The 24971-nt window shown below is 36.8% G+C and overlaps 1 protein-coding gene across 1 annotated transcript in view; it reads right to left on the bottom strand.

The window, feature by feature from the left end:
* LOC129758780 (uncharacterized) overlaps positions 1-17318 on the bottom strand; it is a 342805-nt gene extending 325487 nt beyond the window's left edge. The window contains exon 1 of the mRNA XM_055756400.1: positions 15602-17318. Within this exon, the coding sequence (XP_055612375.1) occupies positions 15602-15653 (52 nt within the window). The 5' untranslated portion in view covers positions 15654-17318. The remainder of the gene's footprint in view (positions 1-15601) is intronic.
* Positions 17319-24971: the final 7653 nt, after the last annotated feature.

The raw sequence follows: 24971 nt of genomic DNA, 5'->3' as shown, positions 1-24971 counted from the left end.
TTTTTTCTCAGTACTGATATTTGGTGTTGAACTTTCTTTTTTTTTTAATCTGGGTTCATATATTTCTTGAAATTGTAGTTTCCAAACTTCATGTGTTTGATGATGTTATTGATTAAAAACCTGTTCCTGACTTCTGCTATGAATGTTGGGCCAAATTTTGAATTTAAGTTCTTTGAAGTTAAACTTTTTAAATCCTAAAATTTCGTTAAGTTTCTAAGGATCTAATCATGAATGCAGAATGAATATATTCTGAATATTATTTGAATTTTTATTAAATCAGTAAGGTCAAGTAAAATCGTTGAATTTCATTTTTCTTGAGAAATATAACAATCTCAAATATATCCCCGTGAAACCAAGCCTTATCGGATGAATCCGGGTTATTTTATTAAAATTTTGACAATATCTGGGCATGTGATTTTGGAATATTGTATTTCAAGCTTCCAGAAACCGATCATGATTATTTAGATGAATGAAAATTTTTGTTATATTTTGCAAACAAATTGAATAAATTCGAGCTATTTTTTCGAACATTATCTGGTCGATCCCGAGAAATGTGGTCAACTTTGGGTAAATCATCTTTAAAAAATGTTAAGTTATTTTGATTCTGATTCCTTGCCGGCATTTAGAGTTTTTCACCCCTTGATTGCTTTTGGCGCCTTCCTACTCTGGGTGATTTTAATGAAAAAAAAAATATTGGAAAATTGGTATGACATACCTAACTTTTATTTGATACGAATAAAAACTAAAAATCAATTGGGTATCAAATTCCACAAAAATATTTTTGAAATTATCTCTCCGTCGTGTTCTGCTCAGCGCAAAAACGAGCACAACAAAAAAAATCCATGTAAATCAGATGAACCCTGCAAGAGTAGTTCGTGTACGTACATATTTACGCCACCATTTTTATATAGGGGAAAGTCGGATAAGACTGATACAGTGGGTAAAACAAACATTTTCAGAATTTTCAATCGTTTTCATAGGTGGAATGTTAATTAAGCTGCTCTTTAACCATCTGGAGGAAAATCGGCGAAATTTGGTCAAAGGGCTTGAGAAACAAACGTCTTAAAAAAAAGTTGCCAAGGCGGGTAGAACGGACACATAAGATCCTCTAGGTATTTCAAAATTTTCACCGGTTTTATCCTCCACTTGCCTTAAAAAGACCTTGGTAAGAGTAGCTGTCTGTAGTGAAACTCTGAGCATCTCAAACAGGCCTTAAAAACTGAAAAAAAAACTGGATCCTTGGTAAGACAGTGCAGTGCCTATAAAATACGGAATTCCGAAAACACACTGTTTCGCTCCAAGATACAGACCAGTTTGTTGCAATTTTGTTTTAAATTTTTTTTTCAAATACCTCACTCAAAAAAATATGTACTTTTACATCAATTTTTCACGGAAAAATTAACCTTTACTACGCAGTGTCCGTTTTACCCAACCATTTTTGAAAAATGTAATTTTCAAGCATCTTTTAGATTGCTATAAAAACAGTCTTGATGAAGGAAATTTACTAATGCCAATGGTGTATGCAATAGCCAAACAACTAAACTGCCCATTTACTCAAAATACAGCGATCAAAAGAGCAAAATCTGATTATCTTTTGTAAGATACTACTTGAACCAAAAAGAAAGATAAGCCTGTAATTAAAAATATGTCTATAACTTGCTCCTGTCGAAATCAAGAGTATCTATCCTAGTATGTTGTCAATAATGGATCAATCAGCAAATGAATTTTCTTAATTTGAGTTAGAGTTACAGATTTCATTAATTGAAAAATCCTAAGTGAGAATTGTAAATCCATGCCCTCCCAGCCTGGCTGTAACAGTGCAAATTCTATTCGTTTCCAATCAATCAAATCCAGCCCATGGTGCTGCTCTTGGTTACTTGATAATAATCTTTCTGCAATCGGCTGCAAGGCGGCGGGGTAAACGGAAGGATAGAGCCTGGCCAAAGCATCCGGAACAGACGATTCCGAGGAGAAATATGAAACAAATCTGCTCAAGGGGATTAAACTTGGAAGCTTTCAGAAAAAAGGATCAACGTCGTCGTTTGGATGGGTTGATGATGGTGGTGATGGCTGATGGCGGCAAGACGAAACAATGATTGCGGTTCATTTTCCAGCTTCATAGGATTACATTTCTTTTTATCTCTTCATGAAGAAAACCTACGGAGCAGAAAATTCAGTTCAGGAAGTTTTACAGGTGTAAAACCTTAGGTATATCAAATCAGAACCACATTTTAGCCGGCTGGTTTGATTCTGGGATGGCTTTCTCTGGGTTGAGGAAACAGAAAAAAAAATCAGCAAAACCACTCTGGGCATCAGCTTATTGAATTTTACCATAGCACTTCAAGATTTGGTACCTATTTCAATTTGGCAGGAGGGAAAAACAATTTAGAAGAAAACGATCGACATTCTGAGGTTTAAATCAGAAGCTACACAGTAACATCTCAAATTTTTCAAAGATAATTTAATATTTTGAGACATTTCTGAAAATTTACTACATATAAGAAAACGCCTAATAGTATACTATCTAAGTATTTCCAGAAAACATTTCACAAGCAATGTAAAAATGAAATGAAAAAATTTTTGGTATCGGAACTTTATAATGGAATCTTTCTATTTATCAATCTAAATCACATTTAAAAAAAATTAATCCTGTCGGATTTTTCTCAAAATGGACGGGGCCGTGTTTCAATATGGGTAGGAATGCGATGGGTTTCTTCATCGCTTCCTATCAACATTGAAACGGCGAGCGGCAAATAATCACGCAAGTAGTTCAAAAGCTGTTCACAAAACAAAAGCCCTGCTCACATTTTCACCAACTAGTCAATTTCTTCTACCCAAAGCGCTCTAGCTTTGATCTTTCCACCTATAATACTCTCATGTTCTTTCTAAATATTCTACCTTGAATTTTCACAACTCGCCGAAATGCCAAAAATTAAATAATAATATATCCCGGCGGCGATTAAACTAAGATAACAAAATGTTTAGGCGAAACCTCAATAGTGGCTCCATAGAGAAATGACTAGAATCCTCTAACAAAAATAAAAAAATCCGAAAAAAACTAGCTACAAGACACTCACTTTTTCATCAGACAGTTCTGACATCTCAGTATTAAAAATAGATGTTCAATCATCAACAAATTTGGTCCACCAAAACTGTTTTTAACGAAAATATTCTGTTAACTCTCTGGAGCCACTATTTGAGTCATGTACGGAATACCAAGACTACACCATGTGTGTTTATTTTGGTCGAATCAGGATTTTGTACCGTATGTAGGATGAAACAAGCTTTCTATTTAAAACCTCACTATTGATCCACGTGGCAAACCTTTGTGGATGTATATTTTAGTCTACAAATTTGTTCTGTGGGTGTAACAGAGCCCGGCTCTAAATCTACGATGCTCCGGAACGACAGAATAACAAGTTATGCTCTCCAAAAGTAATAATTTTCCGGTTCTACGCCGTTCCACCTGATGAATACAGATACTCACTCACCCACTGCCTGTGTTCTCGGCGTGGCGTGTCGGAAAGTTGTAAAAATGTTGATACCACTTTGCAGCTTTCAGGAAGCCGCACAGGCTTCCTATCTTTCCGGTATTTTTTTTTATTATTTCTCTACCAAAAGCCCATGGTGACCCAGGAAGTGCAAAGCCACATTTAATGGCCGTAACAAATCTCCGGATCACGCACCCTCCCAGAGAAGAAGCAAGGTGAAAAAACGCACAAACTAAATATAAAAGACAAACGGTCGCCGACCGGAGGCTTTGCTGTTTTTTTGCGGTTTATATTTTTTTATTTTGTGTATTTTTACTACCCAGCCAAAACGTGACAACCATCATATCGGGGGAACGACGACTGTGTGGGATAAAATTCACCTTTATTTTAGCTTGATAATTTTCTGGAAGCTACCCACAATGGAAGAAGGCAAATAATGTCAGCTGACAAGTAAAAAACCCCAGCAAGAAAAGCGAAAGCAATGAGTTAGAGACTTTAGAAAACGAAAACAAAAATAATCCAAAGGCACCAGTTCCAGCATGCAAAATTATATAATGAGATAAGACGAAGCATAATTCTCGTCTGAATAATGAGTGCACGGTTCAGAGTTTCCTCCCCGGTCTCAGCTTGCAGTCAGTTGAAGGAAAATTTCCTCCGACAAGAATTTTCCAGTCCACGCGACACAGTTTTTGTTCCTGCTACAGCTAAGAGATGATGGCTGACGACGATGGTGAAAGTGAATGGAACTTAGAACGCGCCTTGGAATGTGGTAAGGTAGTTTTTTTTTCACCAACATTTTGCTCGTTTTAGAAAGTTGCATGCTGGAAATTTCTTACATAGCACCAGTGTCAGGCTACACAGACATTACAGACAGACAGCGACAGCATTTGTTTAAGCTGCAAAGATAATCTTAAAGTTTTTACCAAGAAGAAAGGATCATGTGCGAAACTGAAATGAAACGAGACCAGGCCGGTCTTTATTCCTTTGAAGGTTTTCTTGATAAAATCTAATGAGATTTGGCGCTCGCTAAAGACTCGGGCAATTATTTCCGTTAGCTAACTTAACAAGAAGAAGGCAACCCTCATCTGGTTCTGGTGCTGCTGCTGCTTTGAAGTTTTGAGCCCGAATTATTGGGACAAATTATCTTTCGAATGTTTTAATTGGCCCGCGTTTAACATTCGCGTCTTTTTTTCCTCATGAACTGGAGGAAACCCTTTTTTATGGTAAAGGGAGAGTTTTCTTAGAAATAAAAAAAAAATTCCAGCTTAGTTATGATCATTAAAGATTTTAATGACTTTTTAAGGTCCAACCATAACATTTTGGATTTATCAAGAAAAATATTAATATTGAATGAGATCATAATGGAAAAAAAAAATCTCAAGAGTTAATCTTTTGTTACAAATTCTGACAATAGTTGTAAGGATTCGAAACGCCTGCATTTATGCAAAGCCTTCTATTACAACGCTCGGAAAACACCGTCGTTTTACTTCTAAAGAGGCTGGGTCATTTGGCCGAAAGCCATTCAGCCGAAGGTCATTCGGTCGATGGACGTTAGGCCGAATGGGTTATCTGGCCGAATGAGTTATTCGGCCGACGGTTATCCAACCGAATGCTGTTAGGCCGGAAGGACGCAAGGCCAAAAGGATGTTCGGCCGCATGGTCATTAGGCCGGAAGGTCATTTGGCCGAATGGTCAAAGGCCGAATCGTCGTAAGGCCGAATGGTCATTTGGCCGAAAAGTCACTAGGCCGAATGGGCATTAGGCCGAATGGTCGTTAAGCCGAATGTATGCCATGCCGATAAGACATATCAACGCTTTTTTGCTTGTTGGGGCGAATGGCCGTTAGGAAGAATGGCTGTTAGGCCGAATGGACGATGGGTCAAATGTTCGTAGGGCTGAATGGTCATTAGGCCGAATGGTTGTAAGACCGAATGGTCGCAAGGCCGAATGGTCGAATCCGGCCTTGCATCCATTCGGTCTCATGACTATTCGGGCAAATAACCATTCGGCCTTACGAACATTCGGCCTATCGTCCATTCGGCCCAACAAGGCTTTCATTCGGTCTTACGACCATTCGGACTAATGACCATTCTGTCAAATGACCATTCGGCCTTATGGCCATTCGGCCTTACAACCATTCGGTCTATCGTCCATTCGGCCTGATGATATTCGGCCAAATATTCTTCGGCCTGATTTCCCATTCGGCCAATTGTCCTATTCGGCTGAAAATCCTTCGGCTTTTAACCCATACGGCCTAATATCTGTCGGCCTATTGTCGGCGGATTGTCCGGGCCCCCTTTGAAAGGTATGCTTTAAAATAAAACCAACTACAAATATGAATGTTTAAATCTTGTAAAACATATCCGCTCTGTGACAAAGGTTTCTGAAATCACAAGAAATCTATAATTTCACAGACTCTGTTTTACAGAACACAGAATTATGATAATATTAAAAGTTTTCACCGATTTTTAGAATTGAACGTATTTCTAAAATTCGTATCTAATATGTCAATATTATTTTTGGATTTCTAACTTTGTATTGCAAAGTCAAAGGTCATGAAAGTCATGATGAAGTTATTTTATTTTATAAATTTTTCTCAAGTAAATATAAAAAAGACACAATTTTTCATGACTTTTTAATAAAATCAATGCTATTTTTATCACAGAAAACCGTCAAAGAATTTCTGGGTAAAATCACAGAAAGACAGATTTTCTTTCACAAAAAAATATTTTTTTGGGCAACCTTGTCTGTGACCCTTTTTATTGACAAATGTTCAAACTATCAGCTATCTGATATTTGTCTTTATTGAACGAATAAAACAAAACCCAAAAAAGCATAACAATAAAACAGGTCTTCACAATTTTCGACGAATATGAAGTAGTGCAGAGTTCAAATATATTTACCTACTATTTTTTTTCACTGACAGTTAAAGTTTTGACATTTTAAAGTTAACTTTAAAAACCAGACAATCCATTCAAAGTTTGATGATAATAAGTTTGATTCAAATCAAAAATTAACTTTCTCAACTACTGCAAAAGATTTTGACATTTGCAAAAAAAAAAGTTCTCAATGCTTTTTTTTTCTCGTTATTCAAAATTTGATGACTTTTAAGTAGCATTATTTCTTTCTTAAATTATTTCTTAAACATTATTTAGTCTTCAACAAATAAGTATCAAGATATACAAAAATCAGAAATGTCCTCCAAAAAAACCTATGGAATGGCCTTTCCTATTTTTCACAAATTGTAGAATATTTCATTAAAACATCCAATTTTTTGAACCTGTACGTACGAACCTGGCGTTTTTACACCAAAAAAAAAGAAACAATATAAACATACAATGTACATTGGCCTTTGAACAATGGATTTGGAAATGAATTTTCAGCACCAATTCTCGACAATTCATCAGTTCAAATCGAAAATTTTCAATGCTTAGTCTTTTATTTTCCGTCGGAGATTTCGTTTGAAAAATAGTTGAGTTTTTCCATGTTTCAAGATTTTTCTCCATTGACCTAAAGCACTAAAATTGATTTACGAATTGAACATTTATACTCTTAAAAAAGCCAATTGAGTTAGTCTTAATAAAATTGGGAAAACATAAAAAGCTGTTTGAAAAATCAAAACACAACAATATTTTTAGATTTTTCAAGTTCACCAAATGTACCAATTATTCAAACAAATATCATTGCCTGGTATTCCTCACCACGATTTCATTTTTTGCACACTGAACTTTACTTTTTCCGAACGGAATTCCGGCATTTGGTTCCGGGACTATAATAACTTCGATAATTTAGCTGTGAATCGTGAACGAGTGATTACAGAGCATCCCTTGGGGAGAATATCTTAGTATCGATAATGCTGATCTATTTCTATTTGATCTCAACCAAAATCTTTCGTATATTCATGACACTTTTTTCCTATGGCCCCCTATCCCTTTTAAAAACAACTAACTAATATAAAGCTGGCTGGAAACAGAATAAAACTGTCGCTTATATCACTAAGTTTAAGCAGTTGAGGAATAAAGTTTATTTGCTTAAACGAAAGACAAAAACCAATATTGACGAGAAAAAAATAAATTTGAGTTCTGTGAGAAAATCATACGAAGTTGAGTAGGGGAAAGGTTTCCTATATGGGCCTATCGGGTTAAATGGCCCTACGGCTGTTTGGCGAAATGGCTGACTAGACAGCTTATCTGACCAATGCATTTTGAGGGTGATACGCTTAGAACATAAGGCAAGAAAGAATTTTTTGAATTTATAAACTCAAAAAAATTTAAAAAATCATACAAGGTTTTTATACATTCTGATGTAATATTTCGACTTTTAAAAATTATACGTAAAGAAGTTTAAAACAAAAACTAGGATGGTTTTTGTTTCTTACTCAAATGAACTTAAGCAATTAAACTTATTTCAGCTTTTGTGGACGTTTAATAATGATTATTTAGTGGAATAATAAAGTGTTTTTGTATGCCCCCATCATGTTTGTAAAATGCCTCCATCCTAAAACAACAGGTTAAATAGAATAAATAAATGATCTTTATCACTGAACCTTCAAATCTAAGCTCTGAATGACATCTTAAGAATGAATTGAAGATCTAAAGGCAGATTTGATAAAGTTTTTCTCATGGATGAACTGCCTCCATAGTATAGCTACCCTAACATTTGTTTTATTCCAAAAAAATATAATATACATAGATTTTTTTAAAACTTCAGCTTTGTCGTACGGAAATTATTACTTTCTAGAAGTTTCAATGAAATTATACGGAAATATTGCCCAAAAAACAGAAATTTTGTTCAAAACATAAATAGGCACATTTAGCCCGCACGGTTTGAGGTTCGGCATTTTAGACAACACTTACAAAAAAATCGTTTTCTTGGAAACAGAAGAAAATTTTAACATAAAAATTACTCCATTGTATAGATAACAGATGCCTGCACACGTGTATATAGTTTTTGTACACATATGCGACGTGATATTTGATTAAATCAGTGTTCTGCTTAATAGGCGCATATAGCCCGCTCCTCCCCTACAAACAAAGTACAACTTTATTGAATCTTTTCAATCAAGTAATTGCAACCTCAAATTTCCCACTCTTCGGAAAACCGAGAAAATCAAACCCATACCTAAAAAACTTCTGCTGCCACGAGAACAACCAAAACATTGTTTGTTTTGGTTCCTCTTGCTATGCTCAATTCGCAATCTAGAACAATAGATCGATGATTGCTGATGACAGGTGATGATGATAAACGCGGTACAAATGTTTATACCATCACACGGTTAGGCGAGAATGCTCAAATTGGGTTTGTGGTAACACAACAGTGTTGCCAGATATTCTGGGTAAGAGTATCAAAGTACTCATTGAGAAATGAATACTTTCCCGGTTAGGGAATATGATAAGTGGAAAGTGTGACAATAGCAATCGCTAATGAATTGTATAGTTATGTAATGACTAGACTGACGATTATTATTTTTACTCTCCAAGGTTTTTGAGAAAGTATTAAAGCAGTAAGTCTCTGCTTATCTTAGTGACTGTAATCTTCTTTTAAATTTCAGTCTAGATTTCGTGCAAATCATAGTACGGAAACAGCTTTCATCAATGATCATGATGATATTGCGAATTGTATCGATAAAAAAAAAGTCACAATCATGTTGGTGATCGACTATTCAAAAGCTTTCTATCGAGTGTCACACTCAAAACTTTACCAGAAACTATCTTTAACTTCAGCTCATCTTCAGAAACTCCGCATGACTCCGCAGTTTAATCCTACCTTAGTGAACGCAAACAAGCCGTATTTCATGCTAATGTCTTTTCGAATTGTACCACTAAATATTATATGTAGTGTGGCTCAAGGATCTGTACTTTTCCCACTATTTATTTTTCCTTTTTATAAATGACCTTCCTTCGGTAGCTTCCAGCTGACAAGTTCTCTTGTTTGCTGACGACGTTGGCCACACTGCTGTATACAATCGTGTTTTAGCTTAACATGAAAAAAATACTTAACCAAACTTGCAGAGTGGTATGCTAATAACCTCTTAGAGACCAACACATCCAAAACCAAAGCCATCATTTTTTTCTAGAAGTAAGTATGATTTAGAGCCACCGTCTTCATGTGTAAATGGAGACCTTATTAAATTTTCTAAGCAGCAGACTACAAGGTTTATTCAACTCTGAGAAGATTAAACACCAGCACTAGACCATATTTGTAAGAGATAATTTTTTTTAACACCCCCCAGATCGGTGGCCTTACGGTAAAAAATGACTTTCTGAAAGTTTCAGCAACCTGTCAATCGACTTCAAATTTGGATAGAGATTCTCGGCAAAATGTATGGAAAATCAACATACTTCCACTCTTTATATTCTAGAATATGCCTCAAGTATGGTATGTAGCTCTAAGTTTGAGAATATAAAGTTTAGAAAATGAGAAACAAGTTTGTAGAGCAGTGTAAGTTTACTGTGGTGAGATATTCACAACTGAATGTGTGATATTTTCGTATTTAATTGATATTTCGTGTTAGATGTTCAGTGTTGTTCGAAATAATAGCAGCGGCTCGGGAATTGTTTAAATAATTTAGGCATTTTTCTGCATTTTCACTTTTATTTCTATTCCCTCTTGGTTTAGTAGGCATATTAGTGGTACATTAGAAATACACAAGATTATGGTTCAGAATATCAATGACAGGTTGAGAATAATAATAAAAGGATTTTTGCCCTGTTCGAAATACTAGCAGCAAGAAATAAAATATTTTATAAAACCAAATAATTAATTCATACCAAGTCTTTCTCTACGTGAAAGTATTTATGACATCAATACTTCGTAGTGTAACCGTTATTTCTGATCACTGCAGCACATTGGCGTGACATAGGCTGATGTCATGCTCAGGCGACAAGCAGCGCGTTTATTGGCAACAAGTAGGAAATCGAATGGGAATATTGTTTGTTCTCGGTTTGAAGCAGTGATTCCGGGTTTTGAGCACAATAGTTCGAAGATCCGTCCGAAATTGTAATAATAAACTAAATTCCGGCAAAAAAAAACAAGGTATTTTGTTGGTTCAAATTTCGGCATTCTTGCAATCCGTGTCATGATCTAATGAGTTTTTAATGGCTCCCGAAAGAGAGGAGACAATTCCAAGCATTATCAGATGTAAAGAAGTGATGATTTGTAGAAAATTCTTGCACCTGGAGGACTTCTGACAAACATTCGCCTGCCGCTGGAACCAAACAACTCTACCTTGCTTTCATCAGTCCACAAAATGTTACGCCATTTTTGGATGGGCCAATTGACGTGAGAGTTGACGGAATTCAAGCGGTTATGAATATGTCGTGAACTTAGTAGAGCTACTTTCCTCGGGCTTCTAGCTTGCAATTCAGCTTCAATCAGACGTTTTCTTACTGTTGACGTACTGTTTTGAAGATCCAACTCCTGTTTCAGTGCTCTTGATAAGATGTGTTGTTGCATTTTCACCAACCAAATCATCTTCCGGGTCAGTTCTTTTTCGCAGAGCAGTTAAGCAGTTCCTGTACTTCACGATATGTTTTTCCGCTTCCAATCAATCGTTAGATGTGATTTCGTTCTTCGAACGTACAATGCTTCGAGCTAGCCATTGCATATTGCAGATTTTCAGTAATGTCTAATCAACCGAAACTCATCATGGAACCTCTATTACTCTTACCGAAACAGATCCACATCGAAAACTGTGAATATCATCAAAACTTCAACGATTTAGTGCATTTTGTAACCGGTGCTGCTATTTTTTCGAACAGCCCAAGAACGATATGTTTTCAAAATGCCAACCGAATGAAGTAAACAAGTGCGTAGTGTATCGAAATGGTCGAGTGTTGCACTCATCACTCATCAATACACTTACGTGCGTAACATGTGTAAGCAGAGGACAACACTCATACTAGTACGCGTCATAATGGGATGCGCTTCACTTGCACTGCTATTATTTCGAACACCACTGTAGGGGTGTATTACACTAGTTTACAAAATTTTAAAAAGCGATTTTTATTGACTCATAAATTGAAATTGAAAAATAATCTAAGAAGAACAGGGTTTGAGTTATGTTCAAAATATGGAATTATGATTATAGAAAAAGTAGGTAGGGGAAATTTGGGTAAAGCGGACGCTTTCAATATTTCTTAAATTACAATGTTTGCCACAAATCTAAAGGAGGGAATATTTTCGCCTAAGTATATCAACACTTTCGAGACCCTTTATTAATAGCAAGCAAGGTCTCATAAATGTAAACAAAACAAACAAAAGCTTTGAGGATCCATTATTTGATGTAATTATTTGTCCTCACAATCTAGTTCATAACTTGCAACATTTTATGGTGGTGGGTGTAGTGTTTATATGGCTTCTTTTTAACCATCTGGAGGAAAGTCAGCGAATTTCGATCAAAGGGCTTGAACTACAAACGTTTTGAAAAAAAAAAGTTGCTAAGGCGGACACATAACTTTCTCCAGGTATTTAAAATTTTTCATCGATTTGATCCTCCATATGCCTTCAAAAGAACTTGGCAAGAGCAATTGTCTGTCGAAAAGCACGCACCATCTCAAACAGGCCATAAAAACTGTAATAACAGGATCTCCGGAAGAAGAAAGCGCCTATAAAATACGAAATTCCGAAAGCACGCTGTTTGATTCCATTTTGGTTCAAAAAACGTTTTCAAATACTTAACTCACAAAAATATTTACTTTAACAGCTATTTTTTCAGAAAAATGTACCTTTTCTGAGCAGTGTCCGTTTTACCCGACCATTTTCGAAAAGCGGTATTTATAAGTATGTTTTAGATAGCTATAAATACAGTCTTAATGAAGTAAATTTACTGGTTTCAATGGTTAATGCGATAGCAAACAACTTAAACTGCCCATCTGCGCAAAAACGATGAAAAAAGCAATATCTGATTTTCTATTGCGATTCTATCTTAGGGTGTCCATCTTACCCGCCTTTCCTCTACTAGTACATAAATCCAAATATCTCAAACTACGTGTCATCAATTTGAAACCTGTTTGTTTTGTTTTTTTTTTCTAATGAGGCCAAAATGTGTCAAATTTCGTCAACTTTCTAATCCTCTTTTATAAATTTATCTACTGTGACTGAAACAATTTGGACGTTTCATTGAACGGAAAGTACGTTTATTACACCACTTTTTCACATTTTTTGTAGTCATGATATTAAAAAAATTCAAAAAATATATAACCTTATGTGAAACGCATAGCTTCTAACTTTAGCTTTTTGGACACTCAGTGAATTTTTTTTTAGCATTCAACAGCTAATCTACAGTCTTTTTTCCGAAGCATATTTGTTGCAGATTTTTTTTATTCTTTGAATAACGGAAATCGATTGAGAAACAAGAGAGATATAGAGATTTTAAGCGAGAATTGTCAAATTGACACTCAAAGTCTGATAAGGGAGTTTTTTTTGTCTGGGCCTTAAGGGTACGTCCATTAAAAAAATAATGATGCAAAATTAAAGCTTTCATGAATTCATTGAGGGTCTCAAAAGATTTTTTTTTATTTTGAAGCGCCTGAATAAAGATATAAGCCATCAAACATCCAATAGTGGCAAATTGACACTCAAGAGGGAATTAGGGTTAGTATTTTGTTTGCAAATTAAAAAAAAAGTTTAGGTTTTTTATGATTAGTGCCTCGGGGAGAGATCAACTGAATAAGTGTGGAAAGTTGGCGCACGTGAAAATTATATGAAACATATAAAATAACAATTCCTTTATTAGTGCCTATTTTTTGCTATCCTTAAAAAATGAACACTAAATAATGTGCGCACTATGCTGTAGTTACTAAATTCGTTGTTTGTTTTCAGTTCGAATCAAATTCAAACACATTTAAAAACCTTTTTTTTTTAAAAGAAAATTGAACACCAAATTATGCTATCATTTTGATCTAACCTTTCCGATCTATAGAAGTAAATGAAAGTTAAATAATGCCTTATTCAGCTGTCGTAGTAAAATCAATACTTTATCATGCCACCATTTTTATATCGATTGGTTTGCAATCGAGTTTCAACAAATTGATGCTTTAATGAAAGCTAATTGTGGCATTATCAGCTCAGGTTGGCTGTAGTTTGCTATCACTCGAGAAGAAAAGTACGTTTCTGACTAGGAAGGTCTAAGATTAATTAAACTACCTATTACAAAGCACGCCTTCCATGACATCGAGCATATTGTCTGGTCGTGTGAGGTCCATCTTGTCGCCAGAACGAATTTCATAGACTCCCTACGGGCCCGAGAAAAACTACCTAACGTTCCTGTGAGAGATGTACTAGCTATGCTAGATTTGGACTACATGTTTGAAGACAACCATTTTCTAAAATCTATCGATCTTCGTCGATAATTCTATTTTATTTTAATATTTCCTTTTCTATCTTTTCCCTTTTTTCTTAAAAAAAAAGTGCTAAGCTAAGAAAAAATGCTAAAAACAAAGAAAACGAGTTTGGCTCCTTAAAACTTCATCGTATGAGCTGTTTCAAATAAAGAATTATATTAAAAAAGGACGCCTTGACCTGTGATCGGAATACGCCTGAATGTATTCTAGAGAGTCCTTCAACTGCACATCTGTCTAAATCTTCTCCTGGTCAACCTTCAAAAGTCGTATTTCAATTCTAGCTGTTAGGTACTTGGCTGTTTCTACGTTTTTTTTTCTTGATCCAAACACAAGCAGAAAATGTACGGTTTTGTGAGCTTAACCGAATAATCCATAATTGTGAAAGTTCTGAGTAGGCCTTGGTCGCGTGCGGACGCGTTTTTCTGTCAATTTTTTTTTTGCTTACGTTGTTTTTCGGTTTTTCTGAAGCAGTTTGAAATAAAATGGAAGTGGAATTTACAAGGAAACGAAGATTTTTTTTTTATCATACCAGGCTAATGATATTCACAAAATCAGGAATCATTATGATTTCTTTGATTTAAAGTGCGCTAAATCACTAAATATGCACCGCTTTCATAGTACGATGTCCATCGTGAATTCAGCAACACATCTACAAATTGGTGAGTTCGTTCCATTATTTTATCTTTTCTTGTATATACATATAATCGATATTTTTTATTAATTACATATTCATAATAGCTTAACTCTATTAAAGGGGAATTGTGGGGGGTTGGATAGGTCATCAAACGATCAAAAGACTGATATACAATGGATTGTGGGTTCAAGCCAGCCGGAGTATCTTGGCAAATTTAGTATCATGAGAAGGTTACTCAGGTACCTTTTCAGGATTCTTTATTTGTTTCGAACAGTTGGAAGGGAGTGAGATGAGTCAAACCTATCCCAAACCAGTGGTAACGGACCCCTTGGTTGTGTTGCAAATATTGATGAAGAGTTAAGCATAAACAATATTTGAATGTGCGATCGAGACTTCCCGTACCGCCTCGGGTCGAAAGACCTATCAGCCACTGGTGGGTTCTCATACATACATACATACATTAACCGAATAATCCATAATTGTCATTCTTGTTATGATCTAAGAAATGATTTTAAGTTCTTCATTCCAGAACATAGTTGATATATTTATGTATAACATATTAAAAACAGTAATTGTTCACAAATCTTTTTAATAAAAGAGATTCTCTTAAGTAAATTCCGAAGCACTGACACCATTCTAACATTAAAGAAAAACAACTAAGTAGAGAACATTCAAGAAAAAGCATCGCTCTGTACTAAGAAAATAAAACCTAATAAAATATTCAGCGAGGGTCGTCAAACGCCGAAACTGCTTTTCAACTATTGATCACCTCGAAAAAAAAGGTAAACATCCGAGAAGGTTGATTTTATGCTACTGCTGCAACCTTAAAACCATTCGTGATAAACGTGAAAAAACACGGTAATCCCGAGACAAATCTGGTTTCCATTTTGTTAATTTATTCCGAACCCTAGGATCTGATACCTGCAACACCGGCGACAAAAAATCCGTACAAAAACATTAAGTAGTACTGAAATGCAACACAAAAACACGCCATATAAAACGGATCCTTTTCGTCGACTGGCTTCTTTCTGGGGGACCCACCGTTTCGAAATAGACGAAAAAGAAAATTAATAATAGAAGCAGAATCAGAAGTTGGTTGGGAACGAGAGAGAAAAAAAAAGTTGTAAACTCACCCAATTTTCCGAGCAGCAGCGTCGTTAGTAAAATTTTAATTATCCTCGACATTGTTAAACGTGTTCCATTCGGTTCGTGTGCCTCTTTTCTGTGTTATTTGGGGGTGAGTTTATTTTGTTCATCCACAAAACGGCTGCCAGGCAGTCAACAAATGGGGTTAACGGATACCCAAAACACAATCACGAGAACACTAGCACAAGACTAGCTTCGACCAGATTCAATTATCCACTTTCTAAGGGTTTTTTTTTCCCTTAATAAGAAAACTGGGATGCTGAGGAGTGGATTAGTTTGCGTTTTGCTACTTTAGGTTTTTTTCTTAATTTTATTTTAAGCTTTCATTTCTCGACTTCTTCTCGAAATGAAATTGATGTTGTAACGCAAACGGTTCCATTCATTTATGGGATTGCAGCTTCAGCTTTTACTTTAATTAAACATCTTTTTTTTGCCATTTTGGACTCGCTTTTCCCAGAGCTGACGAAAAACTTTGTACATTCCAGTGAAAAGTGGTTCCCGGTGCCCCAAACACTTGAACGTTGCATTTACTCAAACGCTTTGCCCGACACTCACTTTTTGCCACCCAAAAACGCCATACTTTCACACCACTCACATATGGAAAAGTGGGAAAGAGCAGTGTGGAGCGTAATTTATCATCCGGACAAACTGCCAAAAATTACACGCTTCTTTAGGCCCCTTTATGGGAAAACACACATCCAGAACTTTTTGCCCCAAAACTTATGGCCGTCGAAGGCTCACGCGAAATGCCCGCACGAGAAAACGGATATAAATTTCCGCCAAACGGTCGCACACAAATCGTAAAATTTGCTAATTTACAGCACTTTCGACGTCGAGAAATCCGATTATCTTCACACCGTGGCCGCGCGAATTTTGCCTCCCACCGATGATGGAGAATGGGGGGATGACTCAAGCGTGGAGAGCAAATATAACGTGTAGTTTCGAACACTTGCCAGCAGCAAACACTTTGCACGCATCCGAGAAACGATGATATCCTTCTGAGGTCCCGAGCACGAATAGCGGACAGATGTGATCAAACCTGACGCTTTATGTTTATGTTTACGTAGAACACTGTATTGTCATTTCCAATCATCCCCCTACGACAGCCCGCCGGAAGACCGCTGTAATGTAACTGATCTCAGCGTAGTGGGTTAAGAAAGCTCTCGGATCTGCTCTCACTTCGTTCCACAATAGATATCACAATCTATCTGTCACCGAAACGCTCTCCTGAAATCTCTTTCACGACGAGCCACCCGTTCGGGTTGCTCACTGGCACCGCACCGATCAAACTCCTCCGGGTTAAATCAACACCAGCTTGGTTAACCAGCAAAAGAAAATCAACACTTCGACGACCACACGACGACGATAGGCCGGAAATACCTCAAATAATCATCATCATCACACCTCCAAAACGCCTGAATGTTGACAACCACCTGACACTCTGGAGTAAAAGTAAAAACCCTTTTCCCTTTCTTCGCTCAGAAAAAGTTTGATTACATCAAACAAGTCCCCAAGGGTTCATCCTTTCCCCTTCACTACCTCTAGAACAAACTTTCCACTAACCACCCTTCAACAAGTACCAACTCAAAGAGAGGCCTCGAAGGACCCACAATTCCAGAAAAATCCAACTCCAACAATTAGTCCTTTTTGGGTAAACACCACCGGAGGAAAATTCTACCGGAAAATCCGAACCGAACCGGAGCCAAACGACGACTGATGGACCACACGATGAGGGCGACCGGTTAAAAGGATGGATTCCCTACATCATCATGGCATGGCATCGTGGAAATCGTATCGTCGTGACTCGTAGTGAGCGCCAGCCACATCGTTCGTTAAGACTCCGTTCGCTCGCGAGCAGCTCCAGAGACTATGACAACCACCCAGCCAACCACCCACCACCCACCTGGTTCTGATGATGGTTGTGTTTTTATTTTATGGACCTCCAACCACCCACCCGGTCTTATGGCTGCATCACAGTATGACAAACAACATAAAAAGCCGGTGTTCTGAACGAGCTAAGACGCCAAAAATCAGCTGCCCCGCTTTGAGTCAGAAAACTATGGTGGGAGAGAGAAAATTTGCTCTCATAAGAACACGTTAGTTGGGACGCAAACCTGGGGCTATGAACATAGCTTGAATACAAGTTTCGTCGTTGGGTTTTCTATTTGAAAAAGGCTGAAACGTATGTAGATTTTTCGACAATAATTATCAAAAAGTGTGTTCATCATGTTATTTTGAATTTATCTATCAATTTTTTCAGGTTATTTTTATTTTAGAATCTTCTAAGTTTTTTAAATAATATTACGAAGTTGCGATTTTTATATGAATAACAATTAAAGCTTTTCACATCAAATCAAATAAGATAAATTTCAAAAATTTTACAAGAATTATTGTTTTTAACATATATGAAACACTCGCGAAATACCCGTTCCGAAAAATGTGTGAAAATCATTTGATCTACACATTTATACTCAAAGTTCCTCTTTGTGGTTCAAAAGTAGTTTGAGATTGCTATGATTTCAGTTTGATTTATGATACATTTTTCCAAGAAGTAGGTAGGCTGTTATACTTCTTTAGCTTTGGGTGGCTCTGAAAATGCTTGCATTGTATCCCGTACGAATCTCTTACTCCAAGAGCTGACCGATTCTCGCCTCCCTCCTTTCTGACTTAGAAAATCTACAAAATTCCGCCCCTTGACCGATAAAAATCCATCAATCGCCCTTATTCTACTAAAAGAAGTGAAAGCTAGCCAACCCCCAAAAATTGGTCTATCTCTCTTTAAATCTCTGGTTGAACAAAAACACTGCTTTCATCTGAATTAAGGCAGATTCCTTTTAACTCAACCACGGTAAATGAAAAGTTCAGACTTCGATAGCACTTACTATCTTCTTCAGTGAGCGTTTTCGATTGATGAATGTGTATCGTGTAATTTACAAGATTCTTTGTGATGAATTTTGATTTTGTGAAAGAAAAAACCAAGAAAGGTTGATTACGATACACATACACATACATACAAACATCCGTCCAAAAAAGAATGAAATCGTCTGCTGGGCGATAATGAACCTCATTTTTTACCCGCCACCATTTTTGAACGCGTTCATCGATTTTAATGAAACTTAGCCTGGTACTAGATCAAACATTTTTACATCTTTGGACCAAATTTCAAGATATTTCAACGAAAATTGTCAAAGATACAGCGAATTTAGTGAAGCAACTCCAAATTTCCCTATTTTACGGTAATAGCTGTATCTTTGTTTCCAGTCACTATCAAGACTTCAAATGTTGTATAATGTTAGTTGAATAGTTGAACAACACAGAAAAAAATTAGACTGTTACACTGAAACTGCAACATTTAAAATAAATCAACCTGCAATTAGCAAAACCTGTAATTTTAAATTATTTTCCTTAAAATTTGACGAAGATTCATTTAGCAAATGTCCTGTAAAAAAGTTGTACACTAAAAATTAAATGTCACGTAATTTGTTTTCCGACCTGTAAAATTACGGTAAATGTCCTGCTCCTATTTGTAACAGGACATTTGCGTAACTATACAGGAAATAATTTTTGCTGTGTAGAGTGTGTGAAAATTTGTATGTATGTATCGGTCCCCCATCGGTAGCAAGGTCTAGCCTATGTTTGTGTGGCTTGGCCTTCGAATTGCTTCTCAGGCTTCCGTTCGTCGAGAGAAGGTATCCAACCTTCAGAGACCTACAATGGTTGGCAATCCACTCCGCTTGCAATAGTCTCTTCAGATTAGCCCCAGATGCATTCCCTCTGAAATATATGATTACTAGCTGATTTTTCCCGGCCTTTCCAAGATTTTACCCGGAAAATTTCAAGAAAAAATATCAATTAAGAGAGAAATGGAAGCTTGTCTAAGTTGGATGTGGGTACGTATCTTCAGGCGATTTCATTCTTTTTTGAACGCAATTGTAGATTAAGGAGTGAGAGATGACATGGAAGTGATAAGTGAACTAAAACTCATAGCGTTAAATGACATGTAATTTTTATTTATTTCAATAAATATCACTTTTCAAACCATACTCGAGACATTCGGACGTTGTTTTGCCACCCGAAATTTCGCTGCGTTCTCGGCCTATTGTTTGCTCCGCCATCGCTGGTCAATTCGATGGTCAATTTGTGAGACATTAACAACCGAATCCTTCGTCCGTACAAATACAATTAAGAGTATGTCAAAAATTTTGAAATCATATCGTTGAATATTACACACCTGAGTCATTCTTCGTTTCATCGAAACACATCAGCTGATGTTGAATTCTATTTTAAGCTTTTAGCAACCTTTCATGATCATGCTTTTAGCAACCTTTCATCATGCATGATCACTTGCTCCAAAAATTTCATTTTATACACTAAAATCATAGTAATTGAATAATTAAATTAAACTAAATCAAACAAAGAGTTTGCAAATAAAGTGAACGAAACCGGGCTAAATCCAGGATTTTTTCAACGAAATCCGAGCCATCGGTTCGGATCGTACCTCTCTCAAAATTTGTATCATATTTATTTGTATTTGTATCCGAACATGCCCGGGTAAAAACGGGCAATCTGGCAAGTTTAGGGTTGATCAGATTAAAAAAATGTTTAGGTTGCCTTGATCCTAAAGCAGGGGCGGTCCTAGAGCTGGCTCTTGGGGGGGGGGTGATTTTCCAAATTCTCAAAAATCAGTCAATAACGTAAATATATGGCGAAAAACGTTCATTTGGAGAGTGAGTGGGCGGAGGCGAGGGGGGGGGAGAGGTATGCAGTTTTAATTGAGACTTAAATATTTGCTGCACACCAGACCCGTGCAAAGGACACGTCCAAAGGTAGGGGGTTTTGAATTTCAAATTTTGTTAGAAATTATAGATTAGAAATTTGGAATAAAGCCAGAATCAGTGCACAGAAGAAGAATACATCAAATATAACACCAGATTTGATAGGAAATTAAATTCGAATTCTTGTCAGAATAATTGATAATAATGTAAATTATCAACCATATTTATTTCTAACTCTTTTCTTCAATTTTAATTGTAGGGTTGGTTGAAAAATTCCGGTGTAAAGTCATCCATTTGAAATACTATTCAAACACAATTAGAAATGTGCGATCAGGAAAATATACATATCTAAACTAAACCTCAGAGAATTTATTCGAAATAAGTAAATGATTAGAGTGTCAGTTATCAAAGTCAGAAATAAAATCCTTTATTAATATTCAAATTTTACAAGTATGGAATGGGAGAGTTCTTGAACGATCAAATACGAAACTGATAAAAATGAAAGCAAGGAGTTTCAAGTTTCATTATAAATATTGAAAAAATATAGCAAATACCAATAAAGTTCACATTGCGCTTAAAATTACTTTTGAAAGTTGCTACTTCGAATGTTTTTTTCAAAAATTTTTCACAGATTAAATAAAAATCATGAACGATTGGAAAAAGATTATTTAAAATAATTTAAAAAAAAAAGCAAATCTCCTTTAAATTTTCAAGCGGAGTTATAGTTTAAAATTTCATGCTCTGAATATTTTTTCGCCGTCAATTGGAATATTGCTTCTTATAAAATTCTACTCTCTTGTTTTATTAAGGCATTTTACTTATAAAGTTTTTATGTGCCGGGAGTATTTTGTTAGAGTCGTAGAGACCCTACTTCCCTGCGCTAGCTCAAGGGGGAAGTAATAGTATTCGAATTGATCTCAAGGAGGACTTTTATAAACAACATTACAAAACAAACTGGACATCAGGTTTATGGGCGGACTTTTACTACGAGAATTTGTGAACTTGGGGAATGCACTTTGACAAAACAAATATCACGACAATTCGGATGTAGATAGACCTTACAATTATAAATTAATATTAAATGAGTGGTGTATTTTGAATTCAAGGAAAGGTTTTTTTTTTTTAATTTGCACTCTGTTCGAACTGGGGGTAGGTTTTGTATATAATATTAAGTACTTGCGCTTATTTCTTCTTTCTGGATCTCGTTGCGGCCGTTCTGCGTTGGTCGACTCGTTGGGGGACACCTTGGCTACGACGTAACGGGATTCCGGAATAGAGAGTCAGGATCAGAGCAGCTCACCCCCTTGGGGCAAGCCGAGCGACAACTTGGCCTAAGTGTCGGGTAAAGGCCTAATGTTTCGATGCGGTCCGGGGAGGGTCACTTTTGTCACGTGAGTGTCTGACACTACCGAGTGGGCACTAGCGGAAGCGGTCGGCGGTCGGATACCCAGATGGGGTTCCTCCAGGCCACACTATTGCCGACAGTGCCGTTGGGGTTGTAACGTGGGGGCACTTAGCACGACCTTACTGCACTCACGGAACACCGGTGTCTTTTATAAAGCGGCAATAGTGATACCGGCACTGGGGAACAAATAACTTTCTGGTATCTCCTACACTAAACCTCACTCGGCCGACCAACTAGGAAAACGAATCGTGTAGTCCTCTAGCTGATCGTTGATTTCGGTACAAGAAACGGATGGGGGTCTGGCCTCCCGATTGCGGTAGAAACGTGGTCACTTTGGGCACGTGACGTCGCTGTCGCTTATAAAAACCACTCGACCCGAACCCAAACTTTTTCAAATTAGCCACGAGCCATAGGCGCAGCCCGTATTTATCAATTTGTTGTTATCTTCCTCTCCTTTTCTACTTCCCGCTTGTGGTGTTGCTGTCCCCTTCGTTGAATACGTTGAACACGAACGCTTACAAACTATTTACAAAGATGGCTGGTGTCGGACTTACAAACGGTTAACCTTTACGCCTACTCTGTGCATCCCATATAAAAATATAACTCTAAGAACAATATTAACATAACATTATGAAAAGTATAATAATTTGATAAATAAAAAAAACAAACAAAATGAAAACTAATAAATAACAAAAACCAATTCAAATAAATAATCAAATAAATAAGTAAACAAAATGAATAGAAACGCGAATGACACCAGCCGAATAATTTTACAAACAATTTCAATAACAAACAAAATTACATCCAAATTGGCCCATAAACCAAAACATCATTGTAACCCATCAAATGGATGGTTACAATCTTCCCGGAGTCGGGGTAAAAAAACCCGAGGACCAATGCGCGATGAAGTACAATCACGTCACCTTACCGTGGCTCCCTTAGCCGTAAAATCGCAAAATATTCTAGGGTAATTGGGTCATCCAACCAGAGGAATCTTCCCATGTCGTCGATTCTAATGCCGGGTCACAACACACCATGTGTAATTGCATAACCTACCGCCGTTCCCTTAGCATTAGAATCGCAACATATTCTAGGGTAATTGGGTCATCATTGAAGAGGAATCTTCCCATTTCGCCGATTTTACGGCCGGGTCACTAAACACGGCTGCAAAGGTCCTATCTCGAACGAGGGTTTTTTTCTTGGGTGCTCCGCTGATTCACTTCCCAGAAATGTTACGAAACAATCTCAGAGCCATTGTGAAGTGAAAGTGCAAGCACTCCACATACCGTGGCTCCCTTAGTCTTAAAATCGCAAAATATTCTAGGGTAATTGAGTCATCCAACCAGAGGAATCTTCCCATGTCGTCGATTCTAATGTCGGGTCACCGTACTCGGCATGTGTAAGCGCCTTACATACCGCGGCTCCCATAGCATTAGAATCGCAACATATTCTAGGGTAATTGGGTCATCGTTGCAGAGGAATCTTCCCATTTCGCCGATTTTAAGGCCGGGTCACAAAACACGGTAACAACGACTTATGGATTTTTCCAAGAGGCGCCAATTTCTGTTCGTTCCTCAACGGAGGCTCCCCGAAGTGTCAAAACCAAAATACAGTTCTCCTTCTGCCCAACACGCAAGTCCATTAAAGAAGTTTCCTAACCTAAAGTGCAGGTTTTTTATCAGAAATAATAGTCTCCCTCGTTCCGTCCTCTTATCCATCCAGTTCTCTAGTTCCAAAAATGTTCACTTATCATTCACTGTGTTATTAAAACTCAAAAGACTCTTCGAAAATTATGAGATCAGAATTGACTATACATCTCTTGCTATACCATGGTTTTATTATCATTTTTTCCCAGAAATCATTTTTAAAGCTACCCTAATTCTTTAATTCATTCATGAATCTAAGCGAGGGAATATCTCATTCACACTTTGGCTCATTCACACTTTCATTCATTCATTATATTCCCACACATTCCTTAACTTCAAATTTAAATTTAAATGATTGTTTGTTCAAGAATAAATATCTCAAACGGAGTTTCTTTTATCGCTCAATTTTGAGAGTAAAATTGTTAAACTACGCTGAATTGATTAATCTTGGAAACAGAAATACTAAAGCAATGTCTTACAAATTCACATAATTGGACTTGACACACTTTGAACGATCTTTGATTATTGCCGGAATGATTATAGCGGATCAGACTATGGTAGAACCAAAAGGGGACGAGTGATAAATGAATGCTTTAATGATTCAGGTTGGTTTGATGTGTGCAGCTGGCCAAACTCCTAGATTTTTACCTTGGAGGTCCTCCAATTCATATGAAGAAGTACCTAACACTGCCTTGATACGACATGGAAGAAACTGAGAACCGTATTTCGCGTTGTAATTTTCCACTGCATTGGAAAGCTTCATATTTTTCCTGTAAACCAACTCTCCGATTTTAAACGGCTTAGTCATCGCCCGATGACGTAAATTGTAGGTATGCTGAGATTTTGAATACGCTTTGGTAAGATTTTTCTTAACCAAGTCATAGATGTTTACGAACATTTGTTTGCGTAATTCTTCACGTTGTTCTGTAGAAAGATCATTTCCAGTTCTTGCCAGACGATAGTCTGCCCCATTTTCAGAGTATTCGTGACCATGAACCACAAAATACGGAGTGAAACCTGTAGGGGAGTGAACACTAGTGTTAAGTATCATTTCAATTTCTGGTATTTTCGTATCCCACTGTTTTTGATCCTCCTTAACGTATGTTCGGATCGCGGCGTTTATCGTCCGATTAACTCTTTCCACCGGATTAGCCTGTGAATGATATCTTGAGTTAAGCCAGTGTGTTATCTTGAACTGGTCCAATAGTGCTTTGAAATCTTTCGAGAGAAAACTTGTTCCATTATCGGTGATAATAATCTCAGGAACAGAATTTTTCAAAAACCATTGATCCTTCAAGATAGCACACATAGATGAACTCGCAATTTTTTTCACAGGCTGAATCAAAACCCATTTTGAAAAAAAATCCGATACAACCAGCAAATATTGATTCCCTTTGCGGCTACGAGGGAGAGGTCCAACATAGTCCACTGAAATCATTTGCCATGGTCTATCCGCCAACTTTTGTTTTCCCATTTCGGGTACCGTTGCAACATGTGAAGGTTTTACTTCTTTGCAGATGGTGCAGCGCCT

The sequence above is a fragment of the Uranotaenia lowii genome, chromosome 3 (assembly GCF_029784155.1).
Source record: "Uranotaenia lowii strain MFRU-FL chromosome 3, ASM2978415v1, whole genome shotgun sequence".
Taxonomy (NCBI): Eukaryota; Metazoa; Arthropoda; class Insecta; order Diptera; family Culicidae; genus Uranotaenia; species Uranotaenia lowii.
The sequence above is the reverse complement of the archived record's forward strand: the minus strand, read 5'-3'. Positions and strand labels throughout refer to the sequence as shown.